This window comes from Aplysia californica, unplaced genomic scaffold (genome assembly GCF_000002075.1).
Source record: "Aplysia californica isolate F4 #8 unplaced genomic scaffold, AplCal3.0 scaffold00276, whole genome shotgun sequence".
NCBI classification, from domain to species: domain Eukaryota; kingdom Metazoa; phylum Mollusca; class Gastropoda; order Aplysiida; family Aplysiidae; genus Aplysia; species Aplysia californica.
The window spans coordinates 618,939-634,794 of record NW_004797546.1 but is presented as its reverse complement, the minus strand read 5'-3'; the positions used below and the strand labels follow the sequence as shown (position 1 = coordinate 634,794).

The window sequence follows — 15,856 nt, the reverse complement described above, 5'->3', positions numbered from 1 at the left end:
AGATACAAAGTGAACTTTAAAAAATAATCTTGCTAGTATGGATTGCAATGACAAATGCAAAGTTGAATTCAGATAAATCAAAATATATAAATATATTCACATTTATTCAGCTTTTATGTGAATGATCCTCTCAAAACATCTCATTCAGAAATGTTTGAAGGTTAAGCATTTTCATCTCACTGAGCTTCTGGGATAAATGTGTTCAGCAATATCATCTTGTTCACAGCTGTAAGCGATGTTTTAGATGTTTGATGTTTACCTCATCCATTTGATATTATAGTTTATAATTATTCTCCTAGGCTCTTCCACAATGCGACATATTAAATGTGTTTTGACAACAGCTGTGATAAAGGCAACAATGAACAACAGATCCCCTAATAGACCTACTGATTTTTAAGGAATTGGGGGATGGGGGTCTGTGCTGAACTTTTGCTCTATTATTTTTCTTGGAGGGTGGGGTACTCTGTGTGCCATATTTTATTTTTGTATCTGCATTTACTTATTTCCAGGTAGAGGAGTGTTTCTTTGCATAGAAATAGGTTTTTAAAGTATCTATTATTCTGTTGCCTAATACCTCAAGTCAGTGTGTCTTTACCACTCATGTACTCAGTCATCTATTTATTTTAATTTGTGACGTTACCACTGATGTAAGGGAGTTTCTTTGTGAATACACTTGCTACCAGTCCATAAAACGTGCTAAGACTCCAAAAAGCAACTCATTTAATCGGATTTTTACGCATATTGTTGTTGTCACAAGTAAAAAGCCTAAATCTGTTTTATCCTGCTTTACAGTAAAGTAAAAAAAGGTATGGCGTTTCTCTCTACTTTTTTTTCAATACAGTAGTCTCCGCCTAAACGCATGGTGCTCAGGAGGGCTCCTGAGCGTGTGTTTACACGGAGCGTGCGTTTACATGAACCTTTGCAAGGGGAGGAAGGGACGCAGTCATCTCAATTCCTTATTACTCTAGTGACCTCCCTTGGAGGAGGGGGTCATTTTGGCAGATAAGGTGACGACACGTGACTGTTTTGTGAAGGATTCCCCGACAGGGGTTAAGAATACAAAGGCGGGGGGGGGGGGGGAGGAAACAAACTCAAAGTAATGAATATATTTAATATACTATAAACGTCGGGAACAGATAGCCAATGAGGAAACGGTTGGTGATAGTCATAGAGTCGACGGACCAGCCACGTGGCTTTCCAAGCGACCGTCCCCGACCGTAAATTCATGCAGAATCATCCTCGAGAAACATTTTCTCTTGTGATTCGTTGAACAAGTAAGTTATAAGTTCTTTGAGCGCAGCTTATTATTAGGCTTACTTGGCTAATCTTTAATCCTATATAAGCGTGTCTAGTGTTTTACGGCTTTTACGCATTTCGCACCAGGCCTAGATCTAACTAAACATTACACGCAGTCACTCAAACTCAAACACCAGTCAGAAACCTTCTCTCAAAGATACATTTCCAGTAACCAATCAAAAAACATTTCAGTCCCCCCAACATTTAACCGACCAGCCCGAGACCGAGACCTATGCGTCAGTGGAAAGTAGGGTGTGTAAACGCTGTCTATCACTCTCTTTGTCCGGCGCGAGGGGCACTGTCACCAAATATCCGGTTTTCTAGTAAATTCTAGGCTTGCCGTATGCAGTTTGTGCAGGTTGTAGTGAAAATTTTCCCTTGCCAAGCTTAACTTGTCGGCGTGTTTCGCGGATCGGAGCGTGCGTTTAGAGGGAGTGACTGTGCGTTTGTACGTCTATATTATATAGTAAAAAACCCGTCATATGACGAAAGCGTGCGTTTGAGCGGAGCGTGCTTTTGTATGGTGTGCGTTTAGACGGAGACTACTGTAGTGGCAAAATATGGTTTTAACCCTGTTACAGATGAAGGACAATTAGTCAGGGTTGGGTTGATTTAAATCAGGTTGATTTAAATCAGTTGATTTTTTAAATTTAAATCAACTTGATTTTTAAAATAAAAATCGGTGATTTAAATCACTTTTTTTAAAAATAATTTTTATTCGGTTTTTACACATTTCAACATTCAGAATTCCTTTCCTTGGTTTCATAAAACAGATATAAGGTTCAGTAGACTAATATAATCATGCTTAAAAGTCTGATTTCCCCCCTTTCACTGTAAAATAATACAGTATTCAATTTACTTTTTTTTCCATAATTGAAACCAGAGCTGGGTTGATTTAAATCAGTTGATTAAAAAAAAATTTAAATCAATTTGATTTTAAAAATAAAAATCAGTGATTTAAATCACTTTTCAAAAAAATGTATTCAGTTTTTACATATTTATACTTTCAGAATTCCTTTCCTTGGTTTTATTTTAAACGGATATAAGGTTTAGTAGACTAATATAATCATGCTTAAAAGTCTGCTTTCCCCCCTGTCACTGTAAAATAATACAGTTCTCAATTTACTTTTTTTTCATAATTGAAAACCAGGGTTGGGTTGATTTAAATCGGGTCGATTTAAATCAGTTGATTTTTTAAAATTTAAATCAACTTGATTTAAAAAATAAAACTCAGTGATTTAAATCACTTTAAAAATGTTTTCTGTTTTTACATCTTTAAACATTCAGAATTCCTTTCCTGGGTTTTATAAAACAGATATAAGATAAGGCTTAGTTGACTAAAATTGCTTAAAAGTCTGCTTTCCCCCCCTGTCACTGTAAGTAGTAAAATAATACAGTATTCAATTTACTTTTTTTTCATTATTGAAATTAGCATTTTCTTTTTCTTTCTAGACAAACACAAGCGCGTGCTCACACACACACTGTAATAAAAATAAAATGCAAGTTTATCTATGCATAATTACCCCCCCCCCCCCCCCTTCCTTTTAGACTGACATTTTCTTCATTTTTTGTCTGTAGCCATAATTCACTGATAGCAGATTAAGGCTTTCTAAAATTGCAGTTGTTTAAATTAATCATTAGTTAAAATAAAGACAATGCATTTTGCACTAAAAGAACATACTTTTAGCGACCAAAAATCCCAAACTGTGTCGACATTTTTAAAAAAATATAAAAAATTTAAAAAATCCGATTTAAATAAAAAAAATCTGATTTAAATTTTAAAAATCTATTTTTTAATTTTTATTTAAAAAATCCAGTTTCGTTCTGTGGTATTTCAGCTGATTTAATTGGCTGTAACTTGAATTGGTGTTTTGGTTCGTTTATTCTGTTTTTGTATCGTAGGACATTTTTACTCTTTCACAAATGAGCTCTACTTCCTATTCATGGTCTACTTTCTGAAAATGTATATATGGCCTTTGCTTGCTTTATTTGCCTGTTTTCAAGCCTTTTTCAACATTGTGTGGTGAAATCGTGTAATTTCTCTTGATACCACAGGTTATTTGTTAGTGACGCTTGGGTGGGTAAATATGTTGTAGAGATTTTGCCATGTTGCTTTTTTGGTTTATTAGAATATTTCTTCAGTCTATTTTTGCTGTGGGTGGTTGGCGGGTGCTCTAGTGTGGTTTGCTTCTTCTTTCCTATCAAACATCTATCGTCCTTATCTCCATTTCATCTTTTTTATGTTTGTTACTCTCTTGTAACACCTCTAAATCTTCTGGCGCTCATATGACCTTATGTAGTTGAGAGCACCGTAAAATCCTCTACTAAAAAAACCCCAAAAAACTATTTTTGCTTAAGTTCTTGGGTAGAAATTAAATCGGATGCAATTCAAAGCCATTGTTATTTAAGATTAATATTAATTACTCAAGAATCATTAACATGACATTTCTATGAATATATTCTTTTTTTTGTGTGTTTCTTTGAATGGCATCACTTTTTTCCTCTGTCTCTGTCTCTTTCTCTGTGTGTATCTTTATCTCTCCTGTTTTGTCTGGTAACCTCTGGTTGGAGCTTGTTTTTTTTTTTTTTTCATTATATACTACCCTGTGGTTTATACCATTATTTTCACTCATATATATATATACACATATACCTTTTACTCAAATTGTAAATCTATTATAAGATAAAGAAAACATTTTGTATGATTTCATTACTCAGTAATTATCTTGAATTATTAGTTTTCAAATAATATTATAGTTTTCCTCAATGATGTAGCTTTTTTGTTTTAAGTTGAGTCACTGTTGATAGGTTTTGTATGTTCTTTCTTGAACCTGATTCATACTCAGAGTTTATGTAGCATTTACTTCTGTAGTAACATTATTACATGAAATTACAGTAAAACCTTGATAACATGAACTTCATTGAACTGAAAAATATGATCATGTCAAAAAGATTTTGTTTTAGGTAGAGTGCTGATGTATATCAAAAAAGGGGAGGCGACCCCTTTCTGAATGTTTGTTGCCTGTGTAATATATTTTTAGTTATATATGACACATGCAGATTTGCCAATTTTTGGAACTTGAAAAAAGGAAAACCTAATTTTCAGCCTCAGATGGTTGTCTTGGCTGCACAGAATGGGGTTCAATAGAGGTTGTAGGTGTGTACTTCATGATATTCCAAGCTACTATTCAGTTTTAAAACAAATAACAAAAGACACAATCAAGACACATGTTGTGTGACATATTTTGACAAAGGTAGGCTACTGTTGTCAGTACAGAAAAAAAAGGAAAGAGGGATAGGCTGCTGGGAGATATGATGAAACTGCCCAAAATGAATTCATGGTATCCAATTCTGCTGTAATTTTTTACCCTGTTATGGGAAGATATAATGCATAAAATAAAGAGAGGGAAAAAAAACTGGGATTTGTAATCCTTTTGTATTAACAGGAATTTCATGTCAAACAGGCTCTTGTTGAACAGAATCTACTGTATGTACAACCACTCGCATGTATGTATATGAGTCATTGTCTGAAAGTCGGCTTAAAGGTAACGCAGATTTTGGTTAATTAGGAAGAAAAGAATTATTCGCACTGGTTCTGGTACTCAGGTGTTAGAAAATATTGAAAGCTTAGGGGAATGGTCTAATCAGAAAAGAGTTAAAAAGAAGTCATTTCTGTGGATTGAAATTTAGGTCTAATTATTTGATTTCAGTTTTCAATCCTTATCTTACAAAGAAAACTTCAGGATCATGAAGTTTCTTTCCAATGATTGGTGCTTGGTGTATCTCTTTTCTCTTTTGCATGGATAGTTGTCGTATGCAACACAGTGCAATGTTAAGTAAAAGAAAGCTATACAACAACCAACGTGTTCATATACCATAGAATGCATCCATTCAATGATTTTGAACCTCATCTGCAGCATTCCTCCCTTTGATTCCATAATATTATGCTGCACCAGTTCTAACTTTGCACAGTACTGGTATCACTTTCATGCTCATGAAAAAGGTGGCCATTTTGTCTTTGAGTTCATGCTTTATGATGGTCAGTGCTATTAAAATGCCTGTGAGAAAACTGAAGGAAACTGTTGTTGCAAATTTTGTTATGGTCATAAAGGGGTTTAAGCCTCACTTCGGTCCGACGTTGTGCCCTTGGGAAAGGCATTTTACATGAATTTTCCATTTAGCTTGTTTTTTTTCAGAGGACGTTTAACTCGGAGGTTCCGCCTCACAATTGACTCCATAGTGTTGATAGGAGCATTAAACATATATTATTTACCGTTTCACATTTCAATAGGTGGTGAATGGAGGATGCGATGTGACTTGTCAAAGTTAACTGATGCACTGATATCATATAGTTGTGATGAATTCACAGTAGTTCTTGATGAGTTTTCGATGTCAAATAATATCTTAATATGCGAGACAAGTCTTCCGACTTCCACAAAACAGATAATGTGCATTCTGTTCCAATATTGCTTTATTTATTTTATTTTAAAATGCAATATCCAGTTCTTGAGTTGACTTGGAAAACAAGTGTGGTAACTTTGTTACACATTCAGAAATTTCACTTGAGGAAAGGGAAGCAAATCAATGCAGTAAAGGTCTTTTAGTGATAGGGAAAAGAAAGATGCGTTGACAGAAAAGTGATGACGTGGAATCTACCAGTCAGTTGCTAGTTGCATCTCTCAACTACCCAGTCAAGTCATGAACATTCATTTTTTTAAAGGGCAGCCATCAAGTGCATTTCAGAATTGGCATTAAAAAATTTGACCTAGCTGGGGATGGAACGGAATTAAAACTGGGCATTAAAAAAAAATAGAACAGAAAACAGGTGGGGAACTCCCCAAAAAGTCTAACTGGATATTCCCCCCTAACCATTAGGGTTCGATCCTGGACCATTGACTTTGCCAAGAAAAAAGAAAGCGACAGGTGAGCACTTGGGAGTCATGACTTAATTGAGGCCCCGCCTCCTTAGAGTGTCAAGTAGTTAGGGCAGAAACACCTGCTTTAAGTGGGTTCTTTCTTTGAAGATCTCCTACTGTCTGCTCGCCCCATGAGTTTTCTTCCACAATCATTATTTGTTTTAGAAAGGAAGTCATTGACTTTGATTTATGTTGAAGAGAATGGCTCAGAGTAGCTGTGTCTAATATTAATAAACCTCTTATCTATGACAACAACAACAACAATAGTACTGAGACGAGATGGACACTACACTATGAACAAACTATAAAAAATATAAAAATTTCAATCCAAATTTATTTGTGTAAAAAGCAGACTCTAAAACGAGATTCCAAAATACTCATCCCGTCACCAAACAAGATGCTCATAAATGCTCTCAGTTGAACATAACTATAGCAAGAAATTCTTGAAATATGTGATAACAATTTTAACTTTCACAAACATCTTTATCCTTCTTATACTCCCGTTCATGAGCACCTTGTCATATCCTTTTACTCTTTCAATCACACTCTTACTTTCCACATAAAGGAATCAAGTATTTGTCAGGCACACCTCCACCCACATACTCGCAGACAAACACACTCAGATTTGTACTCAAAGGAGCAAACAGTAAGTACCTCACACACAAGTGAGATAGAATTACCCTTTTGTCCCCTTTTCCTTTCCCTTTATGACCGTCTGGGTCACTCCATAACTCTGTCAATCTCATATACCCTCAATAGTGGCACTCTGAGAATTCCAACTCTATTTCTCCACTTTATAAAGGAACATCTAAAATGTGATAACGTGAAAAAAATGTTAGGGCATTCAATCATCGATGGGAGATCACTCACAGACAATGAAAGTTTAAAACCACAAGGGGCACTTCACTCAAAAAGAAGAGGACAGAAACAGAGATTGGGATGGAGTTCCCTTAAAATATGTTATTCCACACTTGTTAACTTCACACCAAAAGGACATATGGTATGTAATGTTACACAAGTCAAGCTGCTAAATATTGGTCATAGCTGAATTTCTTTTCATACGGTATACATATCCTTACTCCCCATTCTTTTGGCAAAAACAATGTCATAGAGAAAAAAAATCACTTGACATAAGATTCTATATGATTCCAAAGTCTGTTGAAACTCGTATACAAGTATTTGAAAATCGGTTCCCCGACATCTGTCCACAAAGACCAATCAGAATCAAACTCGAAGCGCTTCAACTCCTCCACTTTTTTGAAAATCAGAAACAGGAAACTGAAGAGACTTTCATGAGTATAAAGGAAAAAATATGCAAACAGGCATGCGGACATAGCTATAAGCAGAAACATCTCTCACAAGGGAGCAACTCCTGGACAGGCTTTTTAGGGGCAAAAAATGTGAACAAAGGCTTTTGATTTACAGACTAGAGGGTTGATTGCATCAATATGCGTACAACTTTGTTTTGTTAATTTGTTTATCTGGGCACTCTCTTGTTTTGTTGTAGTAATAGAAGCATCCATCCCGGCGCACCAGTTTCTTTACAAATCCATTGTGAGGCCATCTGTCGATCTGAAATGACGTAGTATGGCTTGAGATAAGAGTGCCATAGCATTTTGAAATAACATAAAACGTTCATAAGACTGAAACTTTAAAATCAAAATATGACACTCAAGACTCAAGAATGACATGACACTCAAGACTCAAGAATGACATTCTGCTTTTCTGCGTTTGCATCAGCTCCGCCAAATTATCAAGCTTTTCTTAAATTATCCTTTCATGAGGTATGGAAATACATAACGTGATCCACCATAATATGGTATAACATTCAATGATGTATCCAAAGATTCAAATAAATGGAATGTTATAACATTAAATTTCATGTTTATCCTATTATTCCTGAGGTATTAATTTAAATTGAAGCACGACAGCCAACCCAAACAATAGGTCTGTTCTTATGTTCTTTCCTAAAGTATCTTGAACATTCACAAAGTGTGCACTGGGATTTTAAGAGTTTCATTCTTTTATTCAAGAAGACAGATGTCATACTTATCTACCCTAAAGACAAAAGAGAATAAAATCATGATTTGGCCTCCACCCATTTTTGAAGAAAAAAACTTTAAAAACTCCCCCATCAATTCACAAATCACTGTAATTTGTGAGATTGTGGGTTGGAGGGGCGAACGAGACTCAGCTCTTTGTCTTTGGCAAGGGTACTTCACACCAATATTCCCTTTTGGCTTGGTATCATCAGAGATGAGCATTAAATTAAAATAGATCTCACCTCTTAAATAATCTTACTATGTTGAAAGGGATGATATAAAGATATAAAATTCTGCAACTGTCCTTTTAGAATGCAGTCTCTCCTTGACTGCAGTTTGTCACAACTTACAGGCTGGTTTTTTATTGTAAAAAAACAAAACACTTACATGATCTGTTCTCTGCACCTCACGGTACTCAATTTCATCTCTGTATCCAGCCAACTGAAATCTGTAGGCTTCCTCAACTTCTTCACTCCAGTGTGTTGGACGCTTCATGGACTTTGGTTGACTTACTGATGGCATACTGACAGCTGCAGCCATTACTGGAAACAGAACAAAGGAATTTTATGTTCTAAAACCAGGACATTAAAACTAAAGTATTTAAAAGTCTTGGCCCCTGTTCATTTTGTTTTCATAGTCAATACAAGCAAGTTACGGCAAAGCTGGCTTAAGACAGACTCAAATATCTATTCTGTTGAAGTTGTAAGATTATCTCAGTAACATTATCATTTTCTAGCTGTAGAAGAAGAACGGTCTTGACTCATATAAACCCATGAACTGAGACTGGCCACATATAAAGTTGGAGTAGCAATCAACAATAATCAGCCTAAACTTGTCTTTGCTCATGATTAAAAGTGTATGTAGAATTAGGTAAACCTCACCAGACAGAAGCAATATAAATTATGCACAACATTTTTCCATATATCAACTATAGCATTTTCAAATGAGCATGAATGTACTTTTAAAATTGACTGCATTTACTTAATAAAATTAACACTCTGTCATCTAAAAGTATTATACAAAATACAATATGCCCCTAGCAGCTAGAAGGCATACATATAAAATATGAGGAATTTTCTGTTGCTAAGGAGAAATTTAAATCGCCGCTCATAAAACCTTACATTTTATTTAAAATCATTCCAATAATGAAGTTCTTTTATTTTCTTGGCCTCCAAAATGTAAAAAAATAGGTCTATTATAGGCCAACAGATTCCCTGATCTTGAGGTCTGTTGTTCAAGAATGACATACAAGAATTAGTACGGGCCTAAACTTTATGCACTCTTTATTGATTTATTATAATAAAATTATTAGCAGGAAACAAACAAAACTTCAGACGCATGATATATTTAGCAGGTACCACAATCACATCATACATTATGGAAAAAAAAGCTATAATAAGTGTAATGAAAGGTAAAGGTGAATCACAGTATTTTGGTAGTAATGCTAATGGATAGAAGAAATTTCTTTTGACTTTGAACAAACCTTGAAAAGCATTCATCTCAAACCTACTGCCATACATTAATTACTTAGTCTGTTGTGATCTGCCTCCATAAGTATACACAAAAGACTATTTTTCTGTCTTTCTACATTCTGGGGTAACATAATTATGTTTGTTGGTCAAATCTCATCCTATCCTCTATTCAAAAATCTTATCACTACCACAAGGAAAAAAACCCATGGAAGTAACGCAACCTTGTCATTGTTTTTAAAATCAAGGATCACTTAGGGGGTTGGCTTTGACCTGTCTGTACTGTCAGGGCTACTTGGTCAAAGAGTGATGCAAAGTCCCAACAGAAACACCAAGATACTCAATACAAATTCTTCAAACACAGAAATCCAACTTGGGTCTTGTGGGTGTGACGGCAAAGCACCTCAGCGTTACACAATAGACGCTGAAAAACTGATTTCAAATCAACCTAAAATAATTGTTTCCAGAACTGACCCATCTTCTTCTTCCAGCTCAGACAACAGATTATTCAATTGTTCACTAATAAGGTAACAGGTAGGAGCAGTGTATAACAATTTCCCTAGATCTCAACTGAAATCCACAGCAAACACCCGATGCAGCAAGTGATGAGTTCTAATGAACACCATAGCAAAAAGAATAGTGATGTAAAATGAAGACAGGTCTCTTTGTGAAAATCAGAACAAGAAAGATGGGCAGATTTTTTAATAATAAAATGTGAAGTTCAGAAGGTCATTTTATTCTAAGATATGTTTCCCGGGTCATATAGCCAGATCATTTGTAAAACCAATCTAGTAAAGGGAGATTAGTGACTCCACTTTCATTCTTTGGTACCTTAAACAGAACTTTCTTTTCATAAAGCCATTTCCCTTATTGATCCCAGCTGATCCCATGTCATCACCGTTAAACAATGGAGAAAAAAAAAAAAATCACCGTTAAACAATAGGAAACGGCTGAAGAAACCCATCTTAGAATATATGCGAGATTCGGTTGGCTGGAATACTTACGGAGTTGTAGAAATTTGAAGTGAGTACTAGAAAAGGAAAATCAATAAAGAAAAGTCTTCAAGCACTATTTTCACTTGAAGCATACGCTCAATTTTTAACTTCATTACTTGTAAAGGACCCTAAAGACATCAGTTTTTTTTTGTCTGTTCTGGTGGATCCAGAGTCATGTGTATTCAGGGTACTCCATTAAACAATTGACATGAATATATACAGTACCCATTGTGGGAAATTCCTCAATGAAAGGTTTTTTAAATGAATTTTTATTGCTCAGTAGTTTACACCATACCACACACAGACAGGTTATTTCAAAAGTGGAGCATCTATTACCCTGTCAAAGTAATGGGTTTAAAGGAACTGAGAACAAAACTCTTGACCTCTTCATACGTAAATCTCAATTTACATCAGGACATCAAGTTCAAAATAAAATAGCGAAGGACCACGGCTCCCTTATGAAAGTGATGAGAGCAACCCTTAACTGCATTGTAAAATGGAACATGAAAGTTTGCTCTCCTTTAAGAATGAGTGTCTAAAAGAAGGTTACTGCAGTCCCTGCATGGCCCTTGATGATACCTAGATCTACAAACACTAAAGATGTGATTGGAGCAAACAAAAGTGTTGTTGTGATTCTACATAAATTCTCATTTGCTAATAAAGTATATTGGGTAAGGCAAGGTCAATATGATACACTTACGTAAGGCTATGGTAGAGGGCTTGAGCACTTGGCAAGAGATTGGTTACGGAATGGGTAAGAGCACTCAAGCAACAATAGCAGTGGTCTTTAAAATGACCCATCAATTTGAAAAGCCCTTCCATAAAAAATTATGTCAGCAGAATATGAAGAGGGAAAAGGGGGGTCGTGAGGTCAAATTACTACAGCAGGATATTTGTGTTCCATCATATTAGCCTTTTTTTCATAGTGCCTTTAAGAAAGGTAAAAAAACGTGTCTGACGGGTAGCATAATATTCTTCTGTTTTACGTCTGTTGAGCATCATAAATAACATGATGGTCTTCAACTGCTGCTTCAGTTCAAGGGCTTTCATCAATTACGTGTTTCGTTTTCTCAGTCAGAGAGAAAGCAATAATACGTTTCTCTCACTCTAGAGAGCATTTCAAAACTTTCATGTTGTGGATTAAACAAAAAAAGCTTTTGGCCAAGATCAGCAAAACATATATAACACAGCTCAACTTTCAAGATGCCCTGCTGGGATTTCAACAAACTTTTAAAGCAGACTGTCCATGAACTTTGGGCTTCAACCAAGAAATCTTTCCACAACAGTCATTATTTAACTCTACGAGTGAATGAGATGGAAGCCCAGTCTTCGAGTGGATAGTCCCAGCATCCGGTAAGTACAGAGTGCATGAAGCATCACAAATTACACTGCTGCTAATGCAATCTCTACGAATCCATTTACATTTTATTTTGACTTAGCGATTTGAAGTGTTAGATAAATCATGTGTATAAACTCTTTCCTTGGGCACAGTTTTAGCCATTTAGCGTGTATCCTCCATTACTTGTTTCACGAGATATGGAAAAAATTCCTTCAAAATATAGGAATTAATTCCGAGGTCAAAAGCTGAAGAGTAAATGAAATAATTCATTGCCATATGTTCATATTGTACAAAGTATTATAGCTGTTTCGACTGAATCATTGGTACTAGTGTCATTTTGGATGGGTCTAGGACTCATCTGTATCGTATGAGTCATTGATGAGTTAGTTCATTCTCTTTCAGCCTTCACTTCAATCATTTTGGGAGCTTAAATTTTGGGTTTGATTGCTTAAGTTTTAAGGATAAATGTAGCCTATTTTTTAAAAGACAACTAAGATCAACAAAGACCATAAATATTACCCTTTCCTTTCTTAAATACGATCATAGCTATACTCATATACCCCTGCCTAACTCGAATTAAATCTCTGAAAGACTAGATCTAGTCTAGATCTAGACTATAATCACTAATCGGAGTGACTCCGATAGTATAGGATAGGCATAATCATTCATCAGCAGTTGGCGTTGGTCCGTTGGTAACTGCCCCCGTTAACTTACCACACGAACTATTCCTTTCAGATTGTCACAAACAACAAAATTCCCAAATAAACAAACAAAGTCAAAATTTCATTTCATTGTCTAAACACCGTGTGAGAGTTGTAACAAACAAAGTAAATGATATAACACTGAGTGTGGCTGAGAAATAGAAACCATTGCAATACTTACGCCAAACGGACAGGAAATTGTAGAAAAAGTTATGCGAATCACTAGGCAACCGCGTTATCAATATTGATCACAAACTGAAAACTACTTAAAATGTGATTAGCTAAAAATATGAAACATTAAAATTGCTAGTTTAAAAAATTATTTGACCATTTTGTAATAACAAAAACATAATTTTGGCATTATTTAAGCCATTTTGTGTTGATTTTGATTTAAAAAGATTGAATCTTTGAAAAGCTTGCATAAAAATAAGTCCGCAGCCCAATTGAAGTGTTCGTCTTATTTTCTTTTCGGTGTTTTGCTGTGAATTTCTTTTTCTCCGCCCGGTGACTTTCTTTGAACAGAGCTGCGAAGATAAATGCCAATTATATAGGCCTGCATCAAAGATGGTGTATACCAGTAGAGAATCTTTGCCTACATGGCATTTTATTGTTAGTAGTACCCCCCCCCCCCCATGAGTTTTGTTTTGTTTGAGGTTCAATGTTTCTTTTTCAGGTCTTTAAGTTTGAAGGCGAAATAATAGGCACTATAAATAAAATATGTGTAGATCAAGGAGTTCATTTACTTACTTTTAATCTCCTTGGTGTAGATCTACCTACTCGAGGGTGAATGACAGGCTGGAATAAGTATTATGTGACCATGACTATATGAGGCCTGAGGCTATTGAGACTGATTTGGGGGGGTGGGGGTGATTTTTTTGGGGTTTTTTTTTGGGGGGGGGGGTTGTCTAAATTAATAGCGATAATGTGTGCTCTATACGGCTGTGAATATCAGAAAGTTATAGCATTATAACAGCGAAAATAAGATATACCAGTACAAGCAACTGATGGGTCTTATAAATAGTGTTTTCTTATAAGGCTGTCAAAAATTCCAAGGAAGGAAAAGAACTCAATTGAATTGTACTGAAATCCAAGTTAGCCACTCACTCTTTAAAGCAATTAGTAAGAGACAAAACGCAGTTTGTGGGACACATGAACCGACAATTTGTATTCTTGAACATCTTGTTGTCACTGAAAAAGAAAAACAATAGTTGAAAGCAAACAAGACAAGGGCGTAGACAAGGAACAACCTGATTGGAAAACTTTTAAAGACGAATGACGCGGTAAGACGAGGGTAATCAGATTTTTTTTAGAGCATCCAGGTAGAAAAATGAATTAGGAACTATGGTTGCTGAAGTCTATTTCAGATCTGGCGTTTGATGATAATGATGATGATGATGATGATGATGATGATGATGATGATGATGATGATGATGATAATGATGATGATGACGATGATATGGTCAAAAATGACAAATCGGTGTCAGCGTAATACATGTACATGTCTTTAGATTGTTGTTTGTCCTACTTTCTTATCTATTCCACCTTCATCCTTTTTCTAAAAACTGCTCGGATCTCTCTCTCTCTCTCTCTCTCTCTCTCTCTCTCTCTCTCTCTCTGCCATCAAACCCCAATGCCCCCCCCCCCAGGGCAGTGCTACGGGCTGAAGTTGTCTTTAGGCCATTCCCAAAGGGGGTATATTAACATGTTCTTATGCCCAGTAGAATTGTATGAGCTGATTTATCAATGTCATGCTCATATTGTGCCGGAACAACATATTGGGGGAACAGCTGCTTCTTCTTTCCTCATCCTTACTATCGTCATTTTTACCTTACTTCTTTTGTATGTTTGTTGTTCTCTTGTGAACTGCTATTTCCGGGGTGCCTTGATAGACGAAGCAAACTTCGTGCTGTTGAGGCTAGAGAGGTGAGCAGAATAAGCCTGATTCCCCGTTTGGACTTCTCTATTGACCTCCACCCCTTGACGCTCATATGATCTTATGCAGTTGAGAGCGCACTAAAAACCTTACTAAAACTAACTAAACCCCGTTGCACTACCTACATTGAGACGAGCTTGAAGCTGGCTGTACAGCGAGGCTGGCGGTATAACAACGTCACGTACGTAGACCTATTTCTTCTAATTATAGTTTATTATGTGTCCCATCCCGAAATAACACCGATAGTCATCTTGAATAGTGAAAGAGACTAGATACAAATTGTGGCCAGTCTTGGACTCATCTAGATGATAAATCTGTCAGGTGCGATTGCTTTGCACTGGGGAAAAACGAATAGCAACCAACTTCATGTACAGCTCACGCTGAACTTTGTGTAAATTCAAATTAAAAATGTCTACGGAATCAGAAGCTAGGCTATTATATGTGTCAATGGCCCTGTAGATGTATTTTTTCCCTTCGTCCTCGGGTCGCTTCAGACCTTTCAAGCAGCATTGTGAGTCCTCACAATATAAAATGCTCACGGGTGCCCGCCAGCTGATATCTGGCAAATCCAGATATTTTACCGACAGGCCGAGGTGGTGCACTTACCTTGAAGTTTCTCCAGGCGGTTTTAAGATTCATTTCCAATTTCTAAATGAAATATTGATAAAAGCCTAAAACTAGTAGTATTTTCACAATCAGTGTAAATCAGGATCAAATCGGTGAAAAATTTTATGCGAGAAATAGATCGAACTCGCAGAGACGTCGGTAAGACAGAGATTATCAATCAGCCACCAAGTGAGTGCCGGGCGTCGTGTGAAGTGTGTACCTCTGGCAGCCAATTCGCTGGCGGTAGAGCGGGGCAAATTTACATTCATACATGTATGACGAGGACCGTACAACGCAGACAGTTGGTGGATGGCAGGTGGCGGATGGCAGTGTATAGGCGCAAGCTATGTTTTAATACGCGACCCGTTTCGTACATTGGTAAAACCTGACGGTAAGCTGGGCTGGCAGTACAACAGGAAGCGGTACAACGAGGTTTGACTGTATATCTAAAGGCCCCCATCCTCCCCACTCTATCTATCTATCTATCTATCTATCTATCTATCTATCTATCTATCTATCTATCTATCTATCTATCTATCTATCTATCTATCTGTCTGTC

General features: G+C 36.3%; 1 protein-coding gene across 4 annotated transcripts; it reads right to left on the bottom strand.

Moving 5' to 3' along the window:
- Positions 1-6,528: 6,528 nt before the first annotated feature.
- LOC101863517 (meiosis expressed gene 1 protein homolog) lies at positions 6,529-12,989 on the bottom strand. 4 transcript variants are annotated; one of them, XM_005101259.3, is made up of 3 exons: positions 12,940-12,989; positions 8,642-8,796; positions 6,529-7,784 (listed from the first exon to the last, which is right to left on the bottom strand). In XM_005101259.3, exons 2-3 carry the CDS (start codon positions 8,792-8,794, stop codon positions 7,656-7,658), a joined length of 282 nt encoding a protein of 93 aa, XP_005101316.1. In that variant the 5' UTR covers positions 8,795-8,796; positions 12,940-12,989; the 3' UTR covers positions 6,529-7,655. The 4 variants fall into 4 exon arrangements, with proteins under 4 accessions (XP_005101316.1, XP_005101315.1, XP_035826398.1 ...); XM_005101258.3 differs by lacking the exon at positions 12,940-12,989 and adding an exon at positions 12,772-12,922; XM_035970505.1 differs by lacking the exon at positions 12,940-12,989 and adding an exon at positions 11,419-12,610.
- Positions 12,990-15,856: the final 2,867 nt, after the last annotated feature.

Coding starts and splice junctions, on each gene's coding strand:
- LOC101863517 (XM_005101259.3), bottom strand. CDS start 8,794: ATGGCTGCAGCTGTCAGTATGCCATCAGTAAGTCAACCAAAGTCCATG. Junction 7,785..8,641: donor AGGTGCAGAGAACAGATCAT/GTAAGTGTTTTG, acceptor ACGTCATTTCAG/ATCGACAGATGGCCTCACAA.